The 27,597-nt window shown below is 46.2% G+C and overlaps 1 protein-coding gene across 1 annotated transcript in view; it reads right to left on the bottom strand.

Moving 5' to 3' along the window:
* The window catches only part of PAPPA (pappalysin 1), a 182,364-nt gene that overhangs the window by 50,865 nt on the left and 103,902 nt on the right, over positions 1 to 27,597 (bottom strand). Inside the window, exons 10-13 of the mRNA XM_008638326.2 lie at positions 22,003 to 22,199; positions 4,548 to 4,661; positions 4,016 to 4,151; positions 285 to 498 (exon numbers count right to left, since the gene is read on the bottom strand). Of these exons, the coding sequence (XP_008636548.1) occupies positions 285 to 498; positions 4,016 to 4,151; positions 4,548 to 4,661; positions 22,003 to 22,199 (661 nt within the window). The remainder of the gene's footprint in view (positions 1 to 284; positions 499 to 4,015; positions 4,152 to 4,547; positions 4,662 to 22,002; positions 22,200 to 27,597) is intronic.

Raw genomic sequence — 27,597 nt, 5'->3', positions numbered from 1 at the left:
CACGATGCCGGGCTGGGGAATGTGTGCGGAGTGAACTGGCCCCAACTCCAGGCTTGGCATAAAGGAGGGAGGAGAAAGGAAGAGGAAATAATTCACTAACAGCATCCCATGTGGGTTAAATGTCCCATCCATCCTGATCAATGAGAACACTGCCGGTTTTTTACCCGTGACACAAAGGGGTCAGCAGGGTTCAGCTGCTGTGCCCCTCCTGCCTCCTCCCCAGCCCTGGCTGGCGCTGGGGGTGGTGGGTGTGAGGCAGAGGGAAGCAGGGCTGACACGCTCACCTCTGCTCCGCAGGGCTGTAGGTCTGTCCTCGCTGGCAGCTGCTGATGGTGATGGGGTCGAAGTTGTGGAAGGAACGCAGGGCCACCCCAGAGATAGCCACAAACTGGGAGCTGAAGCTAATGAGGACAGCCTGGGTGTGATAAAAAGGGTGACTGAGGTCATGGATGACGGGGATAATCAGGGGATTGTTCCTGCAGCTCAGGACGTGGACACCTGCCAGAGGAGAGACAAGATCAGAGGAAGGGTCAGGCTTAACACAATTGCTTCCCAAAGCTGTGGGCACTTCAGAGGCATTTCACCCAGAGGAATGGCCTTATAGAGCTGAAAAGTTATGGTAAGCTGCCTGGAGGGGCTTCCCAAATCGCTCAGGAGAGCTTAGCAGAGAAGCAGATCCCTCCAGACAGCTGAAGAAAGGCTGCCTTTCTCTCTGCGAGCACGGCAGGCCCTCGGAGCCGCTTCTTTAGACCACAGCCACATTTCTATTGTGCTCTGGTAAATCAGGAGCAACCAGCACGGGGGAAGTGGAGTCACACTATTGTAAAACAGGTTCTGGAGGACAGTTGGAGCCTTTATATGCAGCATCAAATGGGGCTGGCGGGCTGGGGGGCTTTGTGCACCAGGGCCGAGGCACCACTGGCTCAGTTGGAGCTGTGCATGTCATTAGCACTCAGTGTAAAACTTTATGGTATGAGTTTTCCACTAAATGTGCTCAGATTTGATATTTTCTTCAATAGTTTTGAGCCTTAGGGTATCTTGTTCTTTGCAAGAAAAGGCAGATTTGGACCTGGAGATAGAAATGGAGGTGATGAAGCCACTGAGGATTTTACAGGTGATCTCACTCGAGAAGAAAAGAATTGTGTTTTGGGGAAATAAAAGCATCTCAAGGTTGAGGGGCACAGAAACACCAGAGAGGCAGCAAAGAGACTTCTTAATCCCTTTTGTCCGTGGAGAAGGCACTCGGTGACAGCTGGGAAGAAATTCCCACCTTCAGGTAGAAGTAACCTGAATTCAAATGGGCCAAACCCATCTCAGGGGGAAGGCAGAGGACAGACAGCTGAGGGCTGCCCTCAAAATTCATTAATTGAGATTCATGGCCTGCTGGCTGCCTGCAAGGCTCTGCCTCCACAGCTCCATGGCATCACTCCGAGGATCAGCTTGGCTCCAGATACATTTGCTTCACTGGAGCTCCCCCAGCAATGGCTTTGGCCCAGGCCCCTTGGCTACCCTGATACTCTTACAAATTTGAAAACAAAATAAATTCTATTTGCATGTTTGACTGGCTCAGGGATTTCTGTTATTATTTTTTTTCCCCCAGTTCGGATTTCTTAACTCAAAAGGGAAGGAATAAAAAGGCTTTCATTTTTCTCCTTAGAAAGTGATTTCCTGTGAATTAAGACACGCTCTTTAAACATCTATCTCCCACCCTCTATAAAAAAATCTTCCTGTAATAAAAAAAAAAAAAAAATAAAAAAGCAAACCTCTTTTTGTTTTGGTCTTCACCTGACCCTGAAATAACCTCCCTGTCTACTTGCCTCCCACAGGTCTTTTGATATCAGCTCCTTGTGGAACGGTGCATGTTTCTCACTTACAAACAGGTGCAGTTAATACTCAAAATCCCGGGTTCCCAAATTCTTTGGAAGTTTCTGCCTTCTCTGATGGAAAGCCAAGAAAGACCTTATGGTATGAGGCTGTTTATTCACTTCTATTTCATTCCTTGCACTCACGTGGTGCCCACAACAGAACAGACCCTCAGATATGTGCTGCACTGCTGGTTATTTCTGACCCTGACCAGGAAAATGGGGGCTGGAGAGGTCAGGGTTATTTATTTAACTCCCCTACCTTAACCCATGAAGAAGGCACAGGTACCCATGGGGGCAGTCAGAGCTGTCCCAGGATCACCCGTTTCTGTCATTCTGCACCCATCTATTCAGCTCAGCAGCTGAACCCCGGTGTCTACGATGGCTCTGAACCAACAGCACTGAGGTTTTTGGCACCCCAACCTCTCCATCTCCTACCAGGACTTAGAAGAAGCTTCACATTATTTTCTGGGCATCCACTGGCTCTGATCAAGGTGGGAAACTGCATGTCTGATTAAGCTTTAAACTATTGCTCCTTCCTTTTGGATGTACTTTAATTTGCCATGAACTCCTGCTTAAGGCTCATTGAGTGTCTCAGTCGGTCCTGCACCCAGTGCATGACAACATTTGCATCTCAGCTGCAGTTTCCAGCTTGCCACGGTGATAACTCAAACACATGAAACACAATATCCAGGAAAAGGACTTCATCTCACTGTCAGAACTCAGACAGAACAGCAGTGGGGAGCCCTGCCTGAGTGAGAAGTGCTGGGTAGCCCACCTATACCTCTCCTCTGCTCCAGGCAGCCTCTTCTGAAAGGCCAAAGGGGCTTTTCCATGATGAAAGCAGCATTTCAGCTGGGAGGACGTCCAGACATCAGGCTGAGCCATGCCAAACTCATGTTGCAACTTCATTGAAGATTTCAAAACCTAACCCTCAGTTTCCTCTTTGCTCCTCTTTCTTATCCTCTTTCTCTCCCAGTCTGTCTGTCCCTATAAAATGTCACATTAAGTATTGCTGGCATGCTCGTGTTTCCATCATTTATTTCTCAGAGGAATAGAGCTATGTGCCACTGTTTTGCAAAAGGAGGGTAAGATTAATCCAAGGGCTCTGGCAAACTGGGAGCCATCCTGACTCAACCTGCACAACTTGCTACAAATTTCAGTTTGTTCTTGGACAACAGACACCACACATATTTCCTTCGTTTTCCTCCACGCCCCACCAAATCCTGAATTATCCTGGATGCTCATCCAACACCTGTCACTCTGTGTGTGTCCCTTCTTCTTGTCTCTAGTGGGAAGCTCCTTTGAGTTTCAGCTCATTAAAATTGAAACGTTCTGGTAAACCAGAAACCTGGGGGATGGGAGTTATGTCTCCTTAAAAACTGCTCTCAAGGTGATCTGGCCAGCTTTCTCCTCAGTGAAAAAAAGGCAGAGAGCATCTGGGAAGGCATTATGCAAGTCCTACCCTGACAAAGAGTTGGGAGCTAAGGAGAGCTCCTTGGTCCTGGAGCTTAAATGCAGCCTGAATCAATTCACCAGACACAACTTCCCCAGTTTAGGGCCCTGTGCCAAGGGTAGAGACAAAACTGGTCTATCCTGGCACTTCAGCACAAGCACAGGTCCTGCCTCTGTCAGGCACATCTGCTTGATGCCATGCCAGGAGCCTGGCAGGGCCCTGGGGTTTGACCTTCACCACCTGAAATACTTCACCTGGGGAATGTTGGCCATTAAATGGCTCTGGAGACCTCCCTGCAAGGAGGACTAGAGATCACCCAGCACTCCCTGTGAAGCAGAAGCCTTTGCTGCAGCAGCTGGTGCAGGTCCCTCACTCCCTGCTCCCAGGGGTTCATCTGCAGCACCATCAGTGTCTCTCCAGGGCAGTGCTGGGTGTGAAGCATTGAGATAGTGCTGATTTTAGTGACTGAAGAGGAGCTAATCACCTCTGAACACACAGTGAACAGCTATGGAGAAATGTCCACTCAAAATAACACATCATTTCCCACAAACTCTAGTGAGGCTCAGGGCTTGGAGCATTGAACAAGCACCATTTTTTGGTCTAATTCTGAAAAAAACCAAGCAGGAATACTGGTGAAAGGGGGCATCACCAGATTAAGCAAGCAGTAAAGAGGGGGTTTAATACAACACAGTCTTACCAAGATCGTGGCTCTGCTCTTTGGTGTCAAACAGCTGCACACCGATGGTCTCCTGCTTCTGGTCCAGGTAATAGGTCCCATCAGTGACCAAGTGAACAAGGACTGCTGCAGCCACCATAGGCTGGGAAAAATAAGCCTGGGAAAACACAAAGCCCACAAAGCCTGAGGTGGAAAACTGTGGTGGGCTTTAAAAAATCCCCAGGAGTCAGTTGAGGACTTTTAAAAGAAGAATTCCCATCCCAGGTCACACAGAAATCTTCTCTTCCAATCTCTCCTACACAAACTAGATAAGTCAAACAGCCCTGAAGCTGAACCCTCTCAGAAATTCAATAGCCTTGTCACACACGAGGGGACTTCACTACTGACTCTCTAGACAGTGCTTAAAGACATTGTTCTGCTCTTTTACTCTAAACATACTTCAGAAAAGAGCAGCTTGGCCCTGGGAAGGCTGGCCCATGATATTTTGATTGCTGGAGAAACTTTGAAGAGGCAGGAAAAGAGGAAACGTCTGAATGATGTGTGCACTTCCTACCTTCAGCCAGAAAACAGTCTGTGTCATGTGGGAGTACTGGAAGTTGGCCGTGCAGGGATACCAGGCATACTGGGAGACACCATCGTTCAAGTCAATCACCTTGGTTCGACACATCTGCAGCAGGAAAAAAAAAGAAACACCAAAACTGACATAGAGGACAGCAAGGAAGGATTCTGACTGCTTCAAGTGGGGAAACAATGTCCAGGTGCACTCCTAGGATAAAGCAATGCACAATAACGGCACTTCTAAATACCATGAGATTATTCAAAAGTTAAGTTTCCAGATCTTCTACCCCAGTAAGAAAAACTGAATCATGAAGAGGAGCTAAAGACTCACAGCAGCTGGATGGCAGCCAACAACCTCCTCTGAATTTGGTACCAGGTCTCTGAAAGCATTTAGAACAACTTTGCTCCCACCCAAATGGACCAGGACTCTTCCCACCGGAGTCCAAGTGAGGATCACTTCTGAACACCCCAGCTCCCAGCACAGACAGTCAGGAGGTGCCTCCACAGTGCTCCAGCACTGCCCTATTTAAACCTGATGTTCCTGTAACCCCAGGGAAGCCACAGCTGACCCTGTAAACTAGGTGTAGCCAGGAAAGTCCTGCCTCTACAACCCAATTTAAGCAAACTGATTTCCTTTTTTACCAGCCAGTTCTGCAAGTGGAATCACCTACACCTGCAGCCTTTCCATGGCAGGCAGCAGTGAGATTGGAGGCAAACTGCTCTTTTCAGTAAAGTAGATGAATCCCAAGTCCTGCCACAGATGAAAAGCTAAAAGAAATGCCAGAATCTAAGTACCAGAGAGCCTTGCAGTGCCTTCAGTACGTCAGATGTGACAATGAAGCTGCAAGAAATGGTAGGATTTACCCTGAAAACACACTGCTCAGTGCAGCTGCTTCAAAAAAGAAGCATGCATGACCACAGCCTTTCACCTCCCCAGCAAAGAGAAAAAAGGAAATGTCCACCAAGGAAGAAGTTACTACTGCATTAGAAGGATACTTATAGCTGAGGCTCTGGAGCATCTGACAGGTACCTGCTGGATTCACAAGCCTTTGCTGAACTCACTGGCTGTCCTTACCATAGGAATAGAGGGAATTCCTTGGGCTGATGTGCTGTCAGTAAAGCCGTTCCCATCAGCAACCTGATTATTAAACCAAAAAGAAAACCCTGACATGAAACAAGAGAAATAACAAAGATGCTTTTGGCCACTCAAAATCCTATGCCCACTATAATTTTGCATGGAAATGCCCTCTTGGTCTCACCAGGCAAAGTCTGGGCACTGCAAAGAGAGCCTTGGATGCCTGGGAATGAGAAACCAGATTGGCTAAAAGTGAGGTAATCCCCTTTAAAATCTGAGTCCCTCAAGATCCAGCACAGAGGAATCTTACAGGCAAAACATAAATCAGCTTTAATGGGTTGGAAGAAGATTTTTAGTTTATTTATTTTTTGAAACAACTGGGACCAAGCTTCATTGAGGCTAGCCAGTGGATAGTGTTACATTTTACAGAAGAGCAAGGCTTTACATAAACTATCTTTGGCATTTGAAATCCAGGCCAGCAATTCGACATGTACGGTTTCGCAACTCTCCCTTCTTGCGTTTTCAGCAGCCTGTCTCTTGTTGGGAGCATGGTTTTTATTTTAATACCTCTCCAGCTAGGGAATTTATCTTACCCACATCTGCAATTTATATGGTCAGAGAGCTCTTTGACATGAACAAAGGTCTCATTACTTTTATATGATTTTGTTCTTATTCTTACTTTCCTCCTGCTCTATTGGTCCATAAAGGTGGCTGAAAGAAACACAGTACTGACTTTCGGTGCTTTTTAAGTGCCACTTAATGGATGAGTGAAAACCTGAATTAAGAAATCACCCAGACCTTCACCAAAAGTTTGAATCTAACCCAAAATAAACCCCTGCTGAGGTGGGCTGGAAATCTCTGATAACTTTTAAATGCCTTGTTTGATTTGTGCGCGTGTGTGAACTCTAGCACTTTCTGCTTCTGCCTGAGAATATTAGCAAAAATCTGAGCATTGCATAAAGAGCCTGTGTTCAGGCCACGTGGGCTGTCAGACTGGCCTGGTTTGAACAGGTTAGATAAGCTTCCCCCTGCTGAGGCTGATCCATCGCTACCCAGACAAGTGTTTCAAAGTGGTCCTGGGGTAAAAGGTTCTTTTAGAAGAACCTAATTGAGAAGTGTGGGAAAAGTCTAACAGAGATGAATGGCTACAAGAGCCGCTTCTCCACTAGCTGCTGGCCAGTAAACTTAGCTAATGTTAAAAAATGTTCTCTAGGTTTCTCTGAAAACAACTGGATTGGATAAACATTTTCAGTCACCTACAGACTCCACCATCCCAACAGGCTCCAACACACATGGTAAATCCATCTGCCTTTCAATTCTGCCCAGGCACTGTGTGTCACATCACACCTGCCTAGTCTGAGAATCATCTGCTAGGAGAGTCTTTCACACCTCTGCTTTTAAGGCATCCCTAGAATGTGGCAGCAGCCCGAAGGCCCCTATTATTTAGGTTAATGGTTGGACTCAATGATCTTTTCTAACCTGAATGATTCTGTGATTACTGCAGCACAAACACTTTTAAGCTACAAGTTCCAGTGGCCTGGAAGACAGAATATCATCTATCCTCATGGCTATTTGCAGGAATTCACACTTAGGAGAAACAGATCCTAACATCCTCTAGTTTGGTACAATGATGCAAACCAGCAGCTAAAGCACCTGACAGCTGCGGAGGGAAGAAGCATAGATAGACTTCTCATTTCAGGGTGTTACCGAACACTGAAGTATTTGCTTTGAAGAATGACAGCATCACACAGAGCTCCAAACTTCACTCACTGGGGCTTATCCAGATTCTCAGACCCACACAGCAACTGGGGATATCCACAGGAGCTTAGTATGTGCTCCAAAGTATGCGGCGACTATTTGTGTCTAGTTACTGGAAGCCCATGTCATCCCCCTCCCGAGGAAGCTGCTTTCAATTAAAAGAGCTGATGTCTGTTCCTCTCGGAGGTTCAAATCCAGCTCGTCTCCCACCCACACATTTTGTACACAAACATCGACAGACAGAACGATCAAGGCCAGAGAGCGCTGTGGGATCTTCCCACAAGAGGGAATGCCTGGAGGATTCCCTTTGACTGATTTATACAACCTCTTGTCAATCAAAGGCACAACATGTTCTTCAAACCGCCTCTCCTGTTTTCCTTCTCTTACTCAGGGGGACCGAGGAATGTGTCAGCAGAAAGGGAAAAGTGATATATTGGGAGCACTTAGCTTTTTGCCACATCAAAAACACATTTACTATTGCAATCAACTCCATTTCCTTCAAAGTAATATGGGAAAATTTGCTGAAGAGCAAATTTTGGAAGGCGCCCTTGTGAATGATTCCCAGCCATCCCGTGACTGCAGGCAATGTGAATTTGCATTGATGGGTTTCTGTTGCAGCTGAATTACAGGTTATGGATCACAAATCCTCTGGACTGGGCACTGGACTAGATCCCAGCCCAACTGTGCCCAGTGCACGGCTCCAGTACAGCCTTCTGGGCAGCACTTGGCTTCTCCAGGCCTGAGCACCCTGTCTGGAAGATGAGGATGATGTTCCCCCACACCACACAGGTGGCTGAGCCACAAAATGGTGCTCAGATGTTGCTGAGAGCACACACAGGTGTGAGGATACAGCTCCCCAAAGGAGTGGGCTAAACACAGATCCCATCCCACTCTGACCTTCCCACCGCACAAGCACAGTCAGACACCACAGGCTTTGCACACACTGGTGGTTCTCAGCATTGTAACATCAAAATAATTCTAAATGCAGACAGAAAAGCTGCTATTTAAGCTCGGATGCTGCCCTACTCAGCTCTGGCACCGTGGTTGGAGCGGACGTGCCTGTCTGCATGCCCTGGGGCGGCTGGACGCAGAGCAAACCTCCAGTGCACAGATCTGTCTGCTCCCAAAATCCCATCTGGTGAACCATGGCGGGGCTCCCTCCAGACCATGTCCTCGAGCTCTGTCTGGCTGCGAGGGGCCGTCGTGGGCACTTGGTCAGGCAGTGGGGAGCATCCTCCTTCTGCAGAGGAGGGTGGAAGTGGAGATTGAGGTCCAAAAGCTGCCTCTCCCCCCTCCTTTCTACAGGAAAGTGCTGCTGACACTTCTGCACCCCGACAGACAACACAGAGTGTTTCTGGGATGAAACAGGCTATACCTGTTGGCAAAACAGCAACCATGGAGCAGGCAGGAACAGGATCTCTTGGTAAAACCCACAGTACCAGCTATTTGTGGAGCACAAAACATCCTTAGTGAGGCTGCATGAGTGCGCAGAAAAGCTCATGGACTGATACAAAACCCATGGAGGCACAAACAGAACATCTTCTGTTGTTTGAAGATCCAGCTAAAGAACAGATTTCGGCCGTAATACTGGAACCTAATTAATCTACAATATTTAGCTGACTGTTCTGCAGAATGTTATTTGTATTTAACTCAACACATGCCAGAGGACCCCAGCCATGACATGAGCAGCATTTTAACACATCCCTTACAGATGAAAACTTTCTCCCTGCCTTGCCAGGCCAGGCTGGCAGTCACCCAGCCCTTTTATTCTTAAATATGTTATTGTTCTTGCCGACCTAAGGTTAATCTCACCCAAGGATGAGAAACCATGGTGCAGTTGCTAAATATCAGAAAGGTTCCTGCCTGTTTATTGCCCAATATTGTAAGGCAGCTTGACTGCCACATGGACACCACCCAGTTTGCCGACTGCAGCACAGACCTCCAATCTGTTCTGAAAGCTGTTGCACTGCTTTTCTCATTTCAGCTGGGAATTGGGTTGGAGCTAGGGAAAAATGAAGTTGCCCACATTAGTGAGCACCGAACCATTAAAAAGGCCACCATTTGGGCTCCAACAAACACCTCAAACTCCAGCCAATTTCTCTGACCATTTCAAACCTCAGGAGCCCACAAAGCTCAAATGGAAATTGTACACACTGCAGCACAAAGAATTTTGCTCCGGGTTTCCTTCTAGATTCTGGTCAGAAATGCTTTAGGACAAGTGTCTTTATCAGCTGTCTTTATCAGTGGATTTATCCCATCAGAAATTTGAGTCCAGAGTTGTCTGCCCAACTGTGAATGTCAGTCTTGGGTCATTCCAGGTTGACCTCTAAAACTTAAGGAAAACATTCAAAGCTACTTTTCCCAAACTGGGACACACATTTATTTTTATGTGCACTAACAATGTCTTTCTGTTGCAGAAAATAAAATAAAAAACTAAAACCAAATCTGAAATGCAGCAGCAGAAATTCTAAACATAAAATGAGGGAAGAAAGCTGTGTCCCTCTGTCTCTTTCAAGAGCCACCTTACCTTACAGTCTACTGCTACTTCCACAGCAGCAACTTCACCTCATCTCTGATGCTCATCAACTGCAGCTTCTCCCCCCAAACCCTCCTTGTCCTCTGATAGCACAGCTCTACTGTTTCATGCTCTTTGTCTGCTTTTGCCTGTTTTCATTGGGGTGCCTAAAGGTCTGATGGCAAAAGATGAAAAACTGCAGCATGCCCTGCTCCAGGACAAAGGCATGTGGGCAGGTGATCCACAGAAAAGCTTTACCAACTGGAAGCTGATGAAACTCCTGGGGTAACACACTGATGCTATATTACTCCCAGATTCAGTTGGCTCAGAAGTCAAAGGAAATCTCATCTGTCAATTTTCCCCGTGTAATGAAGAACAGGATTTGGCTGTGGGATTGGGAAGCAGCTTACATCTCCTACAGGATGAAATAAAGCCCTGCTGCCAGTCCCTATGTCCAGTCTCAGCACAGCCACGTCCACTTTGAACCTGGGGCAGCCGATGTGTCTGGACCTTGCAGACTCAGAATTCAATTAGCATGATATTACAGCTTCCTTAGCACAGAGCCACGATTCTCAGCTGAAGATTTGGCTGGATTTTTTAGTAACTGGAAAGTGACCTTTCTGTGTATGAAAACACTGCGGGCAGGGCACCAATAGTTCGCCTGCAATGTGACACGATGATAAATTTCTCTACTTTACAATGATAGTGTTCATCTCCAAAGGGAAATTTCCTAGAGTTTTGGATGTAACACAGGGCTGCGATTCAGAAATGAGTGGGAGATGCAAGGGCTATTTCATTTTGTCATGTAAGTTGGTTTAGTTCGAGGCAAGCGAAAAGGAGCTACAGGGATTTCCATTAGATGATGGCCCAGATTGCATGTGTATTCAAGGTGTGTTATTAACTTTAGCTTTCTCAAAAATGCAGTTATTTCACTTCCAAAGAGCCGGTATGAACAATATATTTCCATTTTTAAATCATGCAGACCTGCATTCTTTGAGCTTCCCTTTGAATTTCTGTTATCTCCAGATTCAAAGCAAACTTCATTTAAAACCAGTGAGTTCAAATCAAAATCACATCAAACCATAAACTTCACATGGCATACCTGAAAAAACTGTAAATCAGTTCTGACTGGCCCTATCCCAAACTCACATGGGCTTTGACAGCCAGCCAGGTGTAATCAAATATCTAGGATGCTTGCTGGACCCGTGGAAAAAAAACAATATGAAGTTTTGATTTTCCAACAAAACCCTAACCAGATGATTTTTGCACAGTTCAAAGGATCACCCCAAGGACATCGGTTAAGCCAGGGCCAGCAACTACAGAAAAATAGGGTGAGAAAAAGAAGAAATAATTGCACTAATGGGATTTAAAAATCAACTCATCTTTTACGCCAGCCCACAAGCAAACCCCAGCATCTGGAGCTCCTGGGTGCAATTTGCACCTGCCCCTGCTTCTTTTGCCATTCAGAGATGCAAACTGAAGGGATGCAGAATCAAGAGATAGTTCTGAGTGCACAGCACAGTCTCCTGTGCAGCACATGAAAGTACAAACCAGCAATTTGCCATGTGCTCCCATTTATTCCTGCCAGACCTCTGCTATTTCTTCAACTCAGCAGCAGGACATAAAGATGCTGCTCTCAAACAACAGCATCTTCCACGCCAGCACTGCCAGGATCTTACCTCAGAGCAGTAATTCTTAGAGTTAGCCCTGAACTGTGTTATTATGCTCAAATTCACAAATACAGCTACTAGCAGCAACGGCACCCCATGCAATAGGCTAGACAGGCAGGATCAAGCAGCAGCACCCAAACAAGAATTTAGGCCTTCAGTTCTGCAAGTATCAGCCTCATTAAAGCTAAAAGACATTTTCAAGCCGCAGCACAAGCTCCTGTCTACAACTTCCACATTACTGCTCACAGAAGTGTGAAGGCATTATAGACTGATAAGTGCTTTAGCAGACTGTATATCCATCCACTGGAGAGCGAGGTTAAACAAATACAGGAGCCAGAACATTATTGTTGGCTGAGCACTCGGTTCCCGAGCTGCCCGTCTCTAACATGAACCAGCCAGGTCCACTGCAGCACAGCTTTGTGCAGCTGTGGGCCAAGGCTGGCTGTGGGGTGCTGCAGCAAAGCAAAACAATCCCATCCCATCAGCTTTCATCACCAAGGAGCAGAGCAAAAGCAATTTTTTTTGTTTTTCCTTTGACTGGAGCATTTCACTCAGGAGCAGCTGGCACCAGAAAATCTAACTGTCAAAGGCAGAAAGTGTGCCACACTTTAGGAGGATCTTAAATATATTTTAGTTATTATATTCATGATTCTGGCTCACTAGATTCATTGCACTTTTGCAACTCCTGTAAGGCAAAGCAGGGTTGGTACAATCCACTTGGTAACATCCCCTCGGTAACATCCCCTCTTTCCTGCCCAGAGCTGGTCCCATACCTTTGTTTGGATGAAGAAAACACACAGCTAGGTAGAGAAAACCCAAAATTAACAACAACAAATCCCTTAAAAACTTGAGTTCTCCATCAGGATAACACACTGGCTGAGGTGGACAGAGATGCTTAGAAGCACACGGGCTATGTTACTGATAAAAAAAGAGATACATAAGAAAAAAAATTAAGCCACGACTCTCAAGCAGGAAAAAAAATGCAGTTGCTTTTGTTTCCTGTACAGTAGAAGCAAACCCTAAGTATTGCCATCCCTGCACCACCCTGAGTGCTCATGGGGCACAGGAGCCACTTCCCAGAATGTGAAACAAGGCAGGTGCCACCCTGAGCCCTGCAGACCCCTGGCTAAGCTTCGCCTGCGGCTGAGGCAAGCAGCCGTGCAGTGGTTAATGTCAGCCCCGACCACATGATCACACTCAGAAAAGGTCAAAAGAGTGATTCTTCATTTAAAAACATCTGTGTGTTTAAAGAACAAAACTTTCTCATGTGCAGAAAACCAGGGGTTTCCAGTACTTTTATTTCCAGAGTTAAAGCCATGCTTTTCAGCTTTGTTTAGGGTTATGGCCCATGTAAACACGCTGTGTAAACTGCACGCAACACTCAGCACACAGCCCTTCCACAGGCAAGGATAACTGGGGGTGCAAATCTCTCTCTCCCTGGCTCCTCTTCCCTCTCCAGGCTGCTCAGCTTCCCCCACTGTGCTCCCAGTGAGCCAGCCAGACACCCTGTTGTTGTCCTTCCCTATATGAAGACATACGCATGCCTCTAATCCTAAGGGTGTAAGTCTGCTCTGGGCTGTCAACAGGCCTTAATTGGATACATCCAGGGAGATGATACATTGGGAAGAGGCCCTGAATTTAATAGGAAAAGAGAAGGCTGCAGAGAGGCTCCAGGGGAATGCGGAGGGGGGCTTGGAGGAGCTGCCCTGTGCACCAGGGAGCAGTCACACCTCAGCTAGCAAAACCTTTCAGTCCCCATCCAACTATCAGCCCTACATCAAGGGGTATTAATCAAGATTAAACCCTCTGGTTTGTTTTTCAACACCTGAAGACATGGCTTGCAGTATGCAAATCAAAAGGTTCCCCCTTGCTTGGCTGGGCTTTTCCCAGCAAAACTGCAGAGTAATGAAACCACCATGCTGCAAACAAATTCCTCTAAATGAGCTGGACCATCCAGGGAGAGCCCACAGAGCAGCACCAGCTGCTGCCTCCAGCCCCTGCACATCTCCGCCCAAGTAAAGGCTTGTCTGGGGAAGCCTGTCACTCCCCTCTAAACTTGGAACAACCCTGGTTGCTCCAATAAACCTCAAACGCCAACAAATTAAGCCAAAATACTTGAAGCAGTTAGTCCTTGATGTCCCAGGCTAGTAGGGGAGTTCAGAGGAACTCCCAGCTGCTCCCAGAAGTTACTGGAGGAATTTAAGTGTTGTGTGAAAGACGAAGCTCACAGCTCCTTCAGCCTCACTGCCTTCCAGGAGCAGGCACTGGGAGGATGGGGGAGCAGAGGGAATGGAGGAACACCCAGGTGCCAAGGCCACAGGAACAACCTCTGGGAACGAGGTAAATTTCCACAGAGTGAGGCTTTCCCTCTGCAGCTCACAGTGTGCACTTAGTGCCAGGGACAGAGCAGCTCTGCTGGAAGGACAAATGTTTCAAAGGGATTTGGATGGAGAAAGGTGGGAAGAAGGTCATCTCTACCCTGTGCTTCACCTGCCCCTCTCTGAAGAGTGACTTGTCTTCTCTGAGCATGATGAGACAAGGGTTAATTACCAAAAAAATGGAAAAATGACATCCACTGCCAGAAGTGCTAAGTGGAAGGATTTTTACCCAGTGACTAAAATGGCTAAGCAGAACTTGATGTTCTCCTGAGCTGAGGGCTTCTCCCAGAGAGGAGGTACATGTGGGGACAGATAATAGCACTGATCCTGCAAATAACCATTTCCTGGCACGTGTGAGAGCTTGGAGCCAGACCCTGAGACCATGGTGGAAACCCAGTCCCCAGGAGACTCCTGCTGATAGCACGGGGAGCTGGGCCACTTACCAGATGTGAATTTGAATTACCAGTGTGAATCATGTCTCCTTATCAGATTCCCCACTGAAATGACCTCAGAGGAAAGAGCGGTCCTGCAGCTTTGCAGGCAGCACTTCCAAAAGTGAGCACAGATGTGGGGTTCCTCCACAGTTGCAGCTCCAGCTAAGGCAGCACAGTTCAGGAGAGACTTGGAGCAGCTCAACAGTGTATCCAAATGGTCCCCAGTTCGTTGTTTGTTTTTCTCCTCATATTATTATTATTATTATTATTATTATTATTATTATTATTATTACTACTATTACTATTATTACTATTATTACTATTATTATTATTATTATTACTAAAGATGATTCTTATTTTCAGGTGGGGACAGAGGGATTGACTCAAGATGCCTTCAGGACAGTACTGGGTAAACACCATCCTCCAAATTATGCCTTTTAGAGACATCTTAAGAGGAACACCCTGAAATTCATTGGCATTCAAAATACGAGGTGTCTTATGACAATGTGGGCTAAAATGCCTACGGTACTCCAAACAAGTGGTGCAGACGATCCTTCATTTACAAGAAAAAAAATAAATTCTTTGCTCCTGGCATGAGAAAGTTTACTTTCAGCTTAAAGAAATGACCGTGTGGTTTTGGGGATGGCATTCCGTTCTGCTGGAGAGCAGCACCCTGCCTGCCTGTACATCCGAGGCTTTGTAGCTCCATTACAACCCTGGAGAGCTCTGTTTACATATTTGACATGTTTCCTTGTGCAGAACATGAAACCAAATTACAGAGTAAAAGCCATTATGGCTTTGCTCTTGCACCCTTTTCCATCCCCTTCTCCCATGGCTTGGTTTAGATCTATCTGGCCATTTTTAACTGCGCCGGGTCGCCTGGCAGTGCTTCAGGCAGGTTTATTTGCTGTTGCACAGGGAAATCATGGAAAAGCTGGTGAAGCCACATGCCAGGGAGCGGGGAGAAGAAGGCCGGGGTGGGGGTGGGATAAGAAATGCCGAGAACCCTTCATGCATGAACAAAGCAGACGTGTCGATGCATTTATGCAAAATCGTTCTGCTCTGAATGGAGAGGGACCCAAGACAAACAACCCGGATGGGATGCAGGGGAGCTATCCCACGCTCACGGCTGGACATGCTCTGCATCCCAAGGCTTGTGAGCAGCAGCAGCAGACGGGGAGAGTGGCAGGTTGAGGGGCAAGGGCCGAGGAGGGGGGTCTCCTTTCAGAGGAGTGCATGTTAATGAGCAGTGCCGCTGTCGGGGGGTCCGGCTGCCCGGCTCGCCGATGCCAGGGGGGTCCAAGCTGCTCTCTATTGACGCCTCTAATCTGGGTGGGTGGCTGGGTGTACAGCAGATATGATCGTAAAATGGTAATTTACTTCCTAAAGAAGCACATAATCCGTATTACTGCCCAAGACAATATTCCTTTCTTGCCTTTCTTCTTGCTTCTAGAAACAACAAATGGCATGGAACTCTGCTCTCGTTTCATTAGTGGTAAATGTCTCCTAGTTCTAGGAAGATGGGACCAATTTCCGGCACCTGAAGATTTTTGGTTTGACCTTCATCTCTGAAAAAGTCAGATTGAACCTCTCTGAGAGTACGGTTGGCTGCTTTGCTCTCTGCATCATTCTTTGTTTCTTTTATCTATTTTCTCTACAGTACACAAAGGGAACACAGTGTACCAGCCCCTGGTACTCACTGTTCTGTTTCCCTTAGATGACTTGCATATGTGCTCTTGAAAAATTATACTAAAAACCAAGGGGGGGAGGGGAGTGGAAAGAAAAAAAAAAATATCCCTTGAGTGTTTGGCAAAATTGCTTGGAATCTCCTCTGACATCTCATTGTGTTCTCTCTGTCCTCCCCTTACACAAATCAGCCAGAGGCTATGACATCAGCTATGGGGTCTGAGCTTTACTCCAGCCAGGAGCAGAGGAGCACTGGAAGCCATGGGGATGGAGGGGTGGGAGGGAGGGGATCCCTGTCTGTCCTGGCAGGGAGCAGGCAGCCAGGTGAGGGGCAGCATCCTCAAACCAGCCCTGACCTGACTTTAAGGGTAATGCTCTTCCTCAGCCATCTCTCTGCAACTGAAACCTTCTGCTAGCCAGCCTACCTAGAAATCCCATTTCTCATTTTATTTAGCTCCCCAGAGTGCTGAGATCATTCCTGAGTCATGGCACTGGTGGCAGATGACACATCTTTGTAGCATCCCTCACCTCGGACCCTTCGCATGGACCACCTCTTCCAGTGAGGCAGAGCAGCAAAGCAAATGTGCAGCTAAGGCCCAGTGGAGTTCTTTTGGCAGAAAGGTTGCAGAATCCAGCTTTCCCAGAAAGACAGGTGGGAAGCAATGTTTCCAGCCATTAAAGCAAGGAGATGATGGGACAGTTTTCCAGTCCTTTTGTGCTGGGAATGAACAGCCAAACTGTGCTCAAGACGGATTAATTCACAAACAGGATGATGTGAGGGGGCTGACAGAGCTAAAATGCAGATTTAATGACCTCAAACCCCTCCAGGGCTCTGCTCCCAGGCAGCAACTCTCAGCAGGCCCTGAACAGTTTTCTTTTTATCCAAGATAGGAACATTTCCCTTTCAAGATATCTTGAACTTCCTAGTCCTTGGGAGGTTTAGGCTCAGTAATGCCCAGTGCCAGCAATGTCTCTGAAGGATTTTGAGGTCTAATCCTCAAACAGTAGCTTTACCTTTCCATGCTCCCATTTCCACCTCTATTAAATGGAACAGAGACCAAGCAATGTGGCCGTGATAAGGCTTAATTAACCACTGTGCATTGGAAAAAAGAATACGAAAAATATCATCACTTAATCCAAGGAAGGAGCTTTCCAGACTGAATTTGCCTGACAGTCAGGGCCAGGCTCGTGACGCAACTCTCCAGCCTCAGGCAAAAGACCAAATTGGCTGGTCTGTAGTTTCCAGGGGAAATGAACACAACATTTTGGACCCCTGGAACTAACTTTAGACTTGGAGACTCTGTAACCTAAGCTGAAGCCCTTTGGTGGATCAGCCAGTACTGGAAATGAGCTCAGCCATGTTCAGCAAACCTACGTTCCTCCTGTGACAGCCTGTGCACAGTGTCCAGTTCATCTTTTTCCAGAACTGGTCTCTGATCACTCATGGTTCCTCCATTAATGGTTTTTCTTAGTGGGATTCTGCCCTCATCCTCCAGAGCTTAGTGGTTCAAAGTCTGGCTCGGCTATAAATAACAAAGACATTTGCAAAGCAAATCATCTTATTAAAAATGGGGATTTTTTATCCCTCCAACCACAACAAAACTCTTACCGTTGAAGAGCAACGGGACTTGGCTGTGAATTGGGAAGTTCAAAAAGGGCCACTTGCAGAGCCGACAGACAGACACCCTCCCTCTTCTCAGCAAGATCACCCCAAAGGAAAGGAATGGCTTCTCCATTAAAAGTTGCAGGTTTCCTCTCTTTCCACTCCTGTTCAAGATTACTCTATTTTCTGGCTGTGCTGGATCTTTGGGGAATTATCTTCAGCATTATATTTATTAGACAGAATAAAACTGCATGGCAGAGAACTTCATCATCTTTCTCTTCAATTTTCTTACGGTATTTTCTTACCACTCTTGGAGCCCTTGCTCTACCATGTTATTTCTTTTAGTATTCAGGATATTTTTGTGCTCCTATCTTCTCCTTTTGTGGGCTATTCCAGACATGCTGCAATTCTAGACATCTTTGCTGCTGGTGGAAGGTTTGCTGCAGCAAGTCTGGATGAGTGCAATTGTGGGAACTGTAATAGGGGCAGGAGGGGGTCTCTGCTTGTGGGAAAGATGTAATAAGAATCCCCTTCCACAACTTCTTACTCCATAGAATCCCCTGTGGGGTACCCAGAGGAGAACAGGGTGTGTTCTTTAGTCTGGGAATGAAAACGAATCCCAGGATCTGTCTGTGCCCAGCAGCCTTGGTAAAGAGTCCTTGTTCTGTTAACTGTGCCTGAGCTGTGTGGCTTTTCCATAAAGTGGAAAACCAAGCTCAAACAATGGCATAGGGAGAAAAAAAGTTACTTTTTTATATATATATATAAATAAAAAAAAATATATATAAATTATTTATATATGGTTACTTGGTCTAAACAACTTCTGCACAGCTAGGAGGAAATGCAACAAAAGACAGTTCCTGGGGGACTGTCCTTCTAAATTACCAACCCACACCAACAGCCAAGTCTTGAGCACAGATTGCTGTGACAGGAGGAGCAAGGTCAGGAAACAGCCACCTGAAGACCCATTAGTCCCATCCCATAATTCTCTATTGTAAAGGCCCAAGGGGAAACTGCAGGTGAATCAGTTCTCCAAAAGCAGGAGTGCCACCAGCAAGAGGAAAGGAGAAATGGCACTGCCAGTGTCCTGTGCTCAGCCTGCACTCACCTGCCTCTGCTCTGCTCACTGCAGCTGGAGCATCCCTGCTGGAATAGGTCTGTCAGAGGCTTCCTCCAGAGGCACATCTGTACAGACACCTTAGCAAAATACCCAAATCCGCCCTGCTCAGTACAACTTACTCCAGCAAGAGAGACTAACAGGAGCTAATGCACTCACCCAGCATAAACTGTGGCAAAACAAAACTGGTGTGGAAGGAGAGGCTGTTTGCAAACTCACAGCAGAAGCATGAGGAAAAAAAAAAACAGCTCGAGAGTGAGCAAAGCCGTTATTGCTGAATTCCTCCTGCAGCTGACAACAGGTACTGAGCAGCATCTGCTTCCAGGTCAGTGGAGAACACCAGATTAGAAATCAAACTGCAAAACTACCCTGCACTGGTGTTTGCCTTTCTGTGCTGGTGCAGTGTTGCTGACTGGCCCTCTTTGGCTCTGAATATGATGCTGTCAGTACTGAGAATATTTCTTAATCAGCACTGAAGGGTGGCTGCCAGGAAAGTAGAAGTGGCTGTTTCTCCGTCTTGCTTCTGCAGAAAGGGTGATTGTTTAAAGGGGGGGCTGTTTGACCTTTCCGTTTTTCAAATCTATATCTCTTTGCCAAGACTGTGTCATTCTTTGTAAGCATTTTATTGTTCAAAACAAATCTTATACTGCGAAGTTTCTTTTTTATCTCCCTTACTATGTTGCCATTTGGAAACCTCACACTAACAAGTGATGTAAGAGCCATCTCAAACTAATAACTAAGTGTGGGTATCTAAGGAGGAGCCAGCTGCAGACATGGGCAATGTCTTCAGTGAACTGAGCAAAGAGGTCACAGAAACAGCCCTACAACAAGAAGAAAGTGCTCTCCAGCCTGTGCTTATCAACAATCCCCCGGCAGAAAACAAGGCACGTGGGCAGATATTGCTGAGAGATACCAGAACAACCAACCAACCTGGGATGCAAACTCCTCAGAAAAAGCCTTGACAGAACTATGACAGTCATGCAGAGAACCTGGTGTTGAGATATCTAAGGATGAGAAACATTTGAAGTCAGGACATGCTTAAAATGTTTTAGAGCACCTTGAGAACGCTGGGGCAATGATGAGAGACGGGGATGGCTGACAAATAGGCAGCTTATGTATTCTGTATATTGCTGGGCACTGCACTCAAACATATCCTTCATGGCTTTCCTGATGGGAGGCCAACACAAATACCACTCTGATTAATCAGGAAGCTACCCAGCAACAACATGAAAAGTTTGCACAAGACCAACAAGCACACAACCTACTGTGAAAGGTATCTGGGTGAGGAAAGGTGCTCTTTTCATCAATACAGAAAACCCCTAAGGCTCAGTGCTTGTGCAGATAATGAAGCCAAACATGTTTACACACAGTGATCATTACATGCAGTGATTACAGGAGTTCTTAGGTTAATTTTCATCTCCACAAGCTAACAGACTGATGACCTGCTGCCCCACCTCACCTCTCCAGAGTGACAAGTCAGGTGCTTTCCCAAGCCAACTGTCTTGTTCCTGGGGGAAACAAAGACTTTCCCGAAATCTATGTGATTAAAAAGGTCAATGAACCCCATGCACTCAAACTGGTGTAATAGGACCAGCTGAGCTAAAGCAAAAATTCTTTTTGCTGGAAGTAAATAGCACACTGTTATCTCCCCAGGGGCCAGGCAATAACAGGAGGCATGTTCCCATTCACTCTGCCAGTGTGTGATATGCTACTGCTCTGCCTATAAATACAACAGCTTTTTTTGCCCCTTTTTTTTTTTAACAAAGCTGTGACAACTTCATCTCATCTGGGTACAACAAACACGCCTGAGTTGTGGCTACACAGCAGGGCTTTCTGTTGTGTGTATGCGTGGTGGTGGTTTTTCCACCACAGGACCATATGTTACCTACTGTGTGGTGTGGCTGAGTTCCTACCAGTGCTTCAGAGAAAATCAGGGCAGCTCTCTGAGCAGCTGCAGGGGGACAGAATGCCTGGGGACATGCCCAAAAAGCAGCACCTGAACTGGAGACACTGGCCTTTGGTCTGCACAGGGAGCTTGAATGGGAAACAAGTTGTGAAGGCACAAGCAAGGGTCCAGAGGAAAGTTCCTTTTACAGTGTGAAATAATAAATGAGACCATGACAAAAAGTCAATACTGGGCTCGGAATTCTGTCTTGATACTCTGCCAGCTAACCACGCTTTGTGCATTTAGAACTGACCTGGTCATTAATTTGTTACAGACTTGTGCAATGTGAGCAAGGCCAAGTCTCTTGCATAAAGATGTTTTCTCTTGCAAGCCAACTGGAAATGCTTAACATTTACTATTCACAGAGAGATCTGCTTGTCATATCTGTGACACGGCACTCCTCTCTGCACTGCCTACTCAAGACACCTCCTGGATAATTAGATTCTTAGAAAAACTTCTCTGCATCCAACCAGAAGTCAGCCAAAGTTGATTAGTGTGATAAGTACTCTAGTAAGGGACAACAGTGGGGGCTGAAGGAGGAATATACAAAATAGCTCTTATAGATGAAGATCCTTTCCCTTTAAAAATCATCAACAAGCAATGTGGGCTTTCCCAAATCAGGTTGCATCTGAACTGCTGCATCTGCATCCTGTACAGCTCTGTTTTCCAGGCATTTATCTAATGTTTTTTTGAACTCATTTGAATCTAATTCTCTCAAAGAGACAAAAGGTAAAGTTATGGTAACTGGAGCTATTTATGTTACAAAGGAGACATGGGAGAAGGGGGTTAAAGCTAATGAATGGCTTTGGGAATGGACAGGACCTTTCTCAGAATAGAACAATAGGGTGCTTTTATGGAACTGGGAGGCAGAAAACACAAAACTATTAAAAAAGAAAGAACACTCTTTTGTATTATTCGGCATTAGCCTTCAGAACTCATTGCCACAAGCTCGTCCCCTGTGCTTGCTGTGAAGAGCCCGTCTATCTTCTAGGTGATGATGGCTGGGAGAGGTGACTCCTGCACAGCTCATTGAATCAATCCAGCCACAACTTCAGCCAGTTCGAGTTGGGTGACTGGGACTGAATTTCAACTCATCACTACTAATCAGGCTCAGAAAGAGAGAAACTGCTGCCAGGGGCCTTCCTTGGTGAAGCAACAAGTGAATAGGCAGGGGTAACAGCAGCCCTGAACGCTGACCATTGACCTCCACCTGAGAACACTGCTCCTTGCTGGACTTCCAGGAGAGAAGAAGGAACATGCTGTCCTCACCTGGGTTGCTGCTGGCTGACCGATGACCACCCACCCTGGGCACTGCTGGTCACTGTGGTGTGAGACAGAGACGTTGGAAGCCCACTGATCCAGGAAGCCTTTGGGAGTGTAAACACCACAGTCTTTGATGCTGGTCATTTGCTCGAATTCCTCACAGACTCCATCACCGTCGTGGAAATAGCACCTGCTGGGTTCATCTGCCGGGGGAAACAGAGAAGAGAAATCACACTTGTCTGCAGGGTGGTTCCTATGACCTGATACCATCAGTGGTCCTGTATCTGCTGTGTCAGATCATGGGGAGGCGGAAGCATTGGTCACTTCTGGGTCATACCAAGGTGATTTAAATAAAGCCAAGCAACAATAACCAACTTTTGTATTGGGCAATTCCCTGAAGATATTTCCTAATGATAGGGGGTTTCTGCTTATTTTCATCTATCTCCTTTTAAAAGGAGAAGAAAGCAGCAATAGAAAATACATAGAGAGGCAAATGTGGGTGTTGGCATAATTCCACCAGCTGGGATGGAAAAACGCCAGCGGAGGATTTGGTCTAAAATGTTTCCCTTTTTGTTTTTAAAAGATATCTGCAAATCAACAACAACAGCAGCAACTGTGGCTGTAGAGATGGTGAAAACTGCCAAGTTCACAGTTGTAATGACCAAAGGGCCAAACAGATCTGTTTATCCAAGGCAGCTACAGTACACACAGTGTGAGGGTGAGTTTGCCACATACACACACGGCTTCGACCAACATGACTCAGATTTGACCTGAAAGGATCAAAAGCAGCAGGAGACTTTATTATCCTTGCCCATTTATTCTGTGGCTTCTCTAATGAGACTGCCAACAAAGATGCCAAATTTTTGAGGTTGTTTCTGTAACACTGGCCCATTAAAAACTGAACTGAGATCCATCTACTCTTTTCAAACAGACTGCATAGCAATAATGACTTTCAGTCATTAGAGTACTCTGTGAAATGGAAACCTTTGACCTGTTGGTATCCTATTTTGTATTGTATTATCATTGCCAGTCCCCAGAGGTATCCAGTTCTGACAGCCTGTTGTATTTTTGTCTGGCAAATAAGCCTGTTGAAAAAACGGTAGGAAATTAGCCAGAGCTGCTAGCTGGACTGATGGAAAGGATCCCTAAGGAGAGTCCTGTCGGTAGCATTGGACTATCGCGAGCTAGGTGTCAGAAAATCCAGCGGCTGCTCAATTTTGAGCTACTTCCAAACTACTAAATCCCCTGTTTATTTTTCCTCCTGGTTTACACAGTGAAATACCATCATGAGCCAGAAAAAATCGGTTTATTACTATTCAATTATTTAATGACTTTCACTCCTTTTCCTCCTGTGTAATATTCCAGGTCTTTAAGAGAGGGTGGCTTTGAAAGAATGGAGAAGTCTATCAGGGAAAAATGTCATTATGGTTTGATTTCATCACAACCTCTGTGGATAACTTGTGTACATGGATAAGCGTAGGGAACTGTGTATTTGTCAGGCCAGTGCTCCAAGCTGGTGAAAAGGAGCACAAGTCTGGAAGTGTTTCAGCCGTATGAGTGCAGCCCTGAATGAATATTCCCAGGGCGGCCAAACTTCTTGCCCTTGCATGTCACATCTTAAAATCTTCATTTGTCTGGGAGCCACCAAACATATACCCCACCCCTGAAAGAGCTCCGAGGAGGGCTTGGGAGAGCGTTTCCCACACAAGAGATGACAATGGCTCCTGGGGTGTCCGGGTGATGTGCTGATGGGCCCTAAAGCAGCCCAGCAGTGCTACCCCCATGGGGCTCATTCATCCCTGGGAGAGCCATGCCCTGCGTCTGGCCAGCTCAAGGAATGGGTAGAATGAGAATGTCACTGTGATGGCCATGGAGACAAACTCTTGGTTGCCTCACCTTACCCTTCTGCATCTCTTGTTCTGCTCCTCTCCCATATCAAGGCATAGGCGAGGTCTCAGGACAGGAGGATAAAACTAAGTGACTTACCCACTATGTCCCAGTTTGAGTGAGAGCCCCAACAGAATCTCTGAGAAATATTCAGCCCCAGAAAGACTGTGGTCAGCAATCAAAAATCCTCAAAAACAAATGCCAAACAGATGAAAATATGCATTTTGGGGAAAAAAGAGCTTCTTTGTCATTTTATGAAAAGAAGCTTATTTCTGTAAAAAGGGAGAAAGAAAGAAAGGAAAATACCTATCATATCAAAAAGACCTGACCTTCAGCCTATAAACATATGCACAGTCAGATATGCACGTACAGTGAAACATCACCACCCTGCTGCACACCCACACCGACAGAAACACTGACACACAAACGCACGGGCGCTCCCTTTACACATCCCCGACTCAGCCACCCCCCCATGCAAACACGTACCCACAAACTCACAGCCTAATTTTAGGCACATGCATTTAGACAGTGTTTCCCGGCCTTCCCAAAGCACTGACTTCTTTTCACGACAGGCACTGAAGTAAGCACAACATTTATAGAGCAACATACTCCTGCACTGGCTCCAAATGTTCCCTCCTAATGAGATGATAAACGTAATGGGCTTCTGATAAGATCATGTGTTTGGGATAAAAGAATACTCAAGGCCTACTCCAGCCTGATGACTTAATTCATACTCACGGAGGGGAAAGCAGCCTTTGAAAAGCTGTGATCCAGGACAGTGTGTGATCCTAACAGAGGCTAATTTGTTCCTGATTATGCTTAAGACCCCAATAAATCTGTCTGATCAGAGTCTGCAAAACCCGAGGGAGGAACTGAAAGGAGAGCCTGAGATGTCTGAATTAGATGGGGGCTGCCTAAATGATTAACCAAGTCCTGCCACTGTCATGAGCCCTGGAGCTGTGCCGGCCCTGGAGAGCCATGCATCCCACGTCCATGGGACACTGTGCACAGAAGCTGAGAGATGAGGTACCCACTCGCCTTTGTGTGCTTTGAAAATGGTGAGGGAAAGTGGCTTTACAACCCTGGTTACTTTCAAGGAAGATCTGTCGGTCTCACTACTGACTCATCACACAGTGTGAAGTGCTGTGCCTTGAGGGGAGTGCTGGTAAGAAGAGGGGAAGACCTTTCCTGCCTGAGAACTTCCCAATTCTGGGTGATGGCAAAGAGGGGAATGTCATTAAATCCTTCCCAGACACTGATGAGGGCACCAACCTTCAACAGCCAAATGTGCTGTATCACTGGGTGGGCTGCCAAAAAACTAGCAGAGGTTCTTCCTTAAGGTGTGGAGCACCAGCTCTACTCCGGATTCTTCCAGTGGTCTTGGATGATTGGTAGGTTACATGTTGAGCTTTACATTTTCATGAGCAAAGCAAAGAACAACCAGATTGTTTCTTCCTAAAACTGCCGTCACAAAATTAAAACGAACAGGCTTTTTCCCTTTCTTCAGTGGTGGGAACAGAGCTCAGTTATATTCATAGAGTCCTACAGGCTCAGAGCCAGAGAGGACAGTGTCAGGAGTGGTGTATTTCTAGGAATAAGTAGCTAATGGTTTTATTCCTATAACAATGCAAAATGCTTTTTCTGTTCTCTTCTTAACTACTGTGACATTAAATGCATCCGTGGCCTTGGCAACATGAGCTAATTTTTGTCTCCACAGAGGTCTAGAGGCTCCCAAGACCTGGTGATGGTCACAGCAATGAACTGGTCATGCATGACCTGCACCACAGACTGCGTTCATCAATGCCGTGGACTTCTCACTTGAAAGATAAACCTGATTTGAAGGAGGTACGGAGGAAGGGGACATACAGGATATCTGATTTGTTCTCAAGGAAAAAATTACTTCGAAAAATTAAAAAGCAGTTGCCTGGAAATCCAGCTTAAATCTAGAACAGTAAAATGTCTGCAGGAGTAGCACCTGGCAGCAGAAGAGAGCATCTCTGGGGGATTGACAACAGATGCTGGAGGATGCTGAGCTGGACACAGGGAACACATTTTCATTCAGGCAGCCCAAGCTCCTTTTCCCCTAGAAAGTTCTTACTTAAGGCAGAAAAACATTGGGGCCAAACCAAAGTTCCTGTCTTGCCCTTGTTTTGGGAAAAGGCAGTCTCCAGTTCAGTAAAGATTTCTGTGACATCTGGGAATCCCTGAAGAAGACTCCGTGGCAGCATCAACCTGGAGAAGTGTGACTTGAGGAAAAAGATTGGCAAGACCTGTGTTGTTAACTCTTGAAGTCAAGCTTTAAGATCTAGAATAATCTTGGGGCTTTTGTGTGTTGCACCAGAAAATGATGCAAACTCCATCCCTCCTTGCTTCCTAAGCTGCCCGAGCACAGTGCAAGAGGCTGCCTTTTGTACTGAAATACAGATCCCTCGTCTGGGGTTCAGAAATGAAAGGATGCCCGAGATGACACAGATGATTTAGTGAGCACTGGAAGCACCTACCAGAGCAGGTCTGGATGAGCAGGTAACTCCCCATCACTGTTACCTGTTTGAGGAGAAGCTGGAAAATCATCAGCAAAACGAGTGAAGCCTGACAGAGGCCAGCAAGCAGGATATACACTTATCTGTGACAGGCAGCCTTCCACCTCATTAAAAAAAAAAAAAAGAGAGAGATAAAGAGATCCAATTCAAAGCACAGGGCACATCCTCAAATGAGGCTTTGAATGTCCAAGCAGGGTCGTCAAAGTGCTGGGGACAGACACTGGGGGCAGCTTCCTGTTTTCAGCCAGGACACAGTGATTGGCATCGGCATAGTCTTCTTTTGTGCAGCAACTACCATTTTTTTTAAAGGCCAGACAAAAAAAAGGAGTATTTTTAATCTCAGCTGTTTACTCAGGGATGTTTCCAACTATAACAAGCCTCATGCCACATAACTATTTATCCGGAAAAAAAAAGGAAAAAAAAAAAAAAGGGGGGGTGGGGACAAAAAAAAAAAAAAAAAAAAGGGGGGGGGGGGGACAAAAATGCAGAAGCATTGTCTCAGAGTAACAAATTCTTGGAACAGAACAAGATTTGCATTTTAACCCCTGTGAGGTCTGTCTGGAGGTGTGCAGGCCTTCAGACACAGCAGAGGCCAAACCCCAGGCTCACCAGTCAGCAGCTTCTGCAGAAGCAGGGTTTTACCACCACGTCACTTAATCGGCATCTCCAGCACGGGTGTTTATGTTCACACAGAGGAGAAGAAATGTATCCAGAGGTTTCTATCACAAAAGGGGAAATAATTCCACTGCAGATCACATGAACTCAGCGGCTGTGTGACCGCAGAACCTGCTCCATTTATTTCTATGGGAGTTTCACCTTTGGCTTCAGTGGGAAGAGAGTGAATAACATGGCCTGCTTCCAGGATATCTGCTAATCTCTTCTTTAATATTGAAGAAGGCAGAGACAGAGATATTTCCTGCTACAGTAAAATATTCAAGAGTTACTTTCCTTCCTGGATGTTCTGATTTGAAAGGAGGAAAACCATTACACGGAGCTTGGGCAGACCTTTCCGAATAAAGTCGCATATCAATAAATGGTGACGTCTTCCTTCAATGAAATAAAACAGACACCTTGGAAATGAAGGCAGCGCGGGTGTCGCAATCTACTGCGGAACATCCAGGGGCCTCGCAGGAGGCTTTTTTTCCATGGAATATGACAATCATGTCTGAGCATC

Source organism: Corvus brachyrhynchos, unplaced genomic scaffold, assembly GCF_000691975.1.
Source record: "Corvus brachyrhynchos isolate BGI_N302 unplaced genomic scaffold, ASM69197v1 scaffold305, whole genome shotgun sequence".
Classification (NCBI taxonomy): Eukaryota; Metazoa; Chordata; class Aves; order Passeriformes; family Corvidae; genus Corvus; species Corvus brachyrhynchos.
This window is presented reverse-complemented; position numbering and strand designations above follow the sequence as displayed.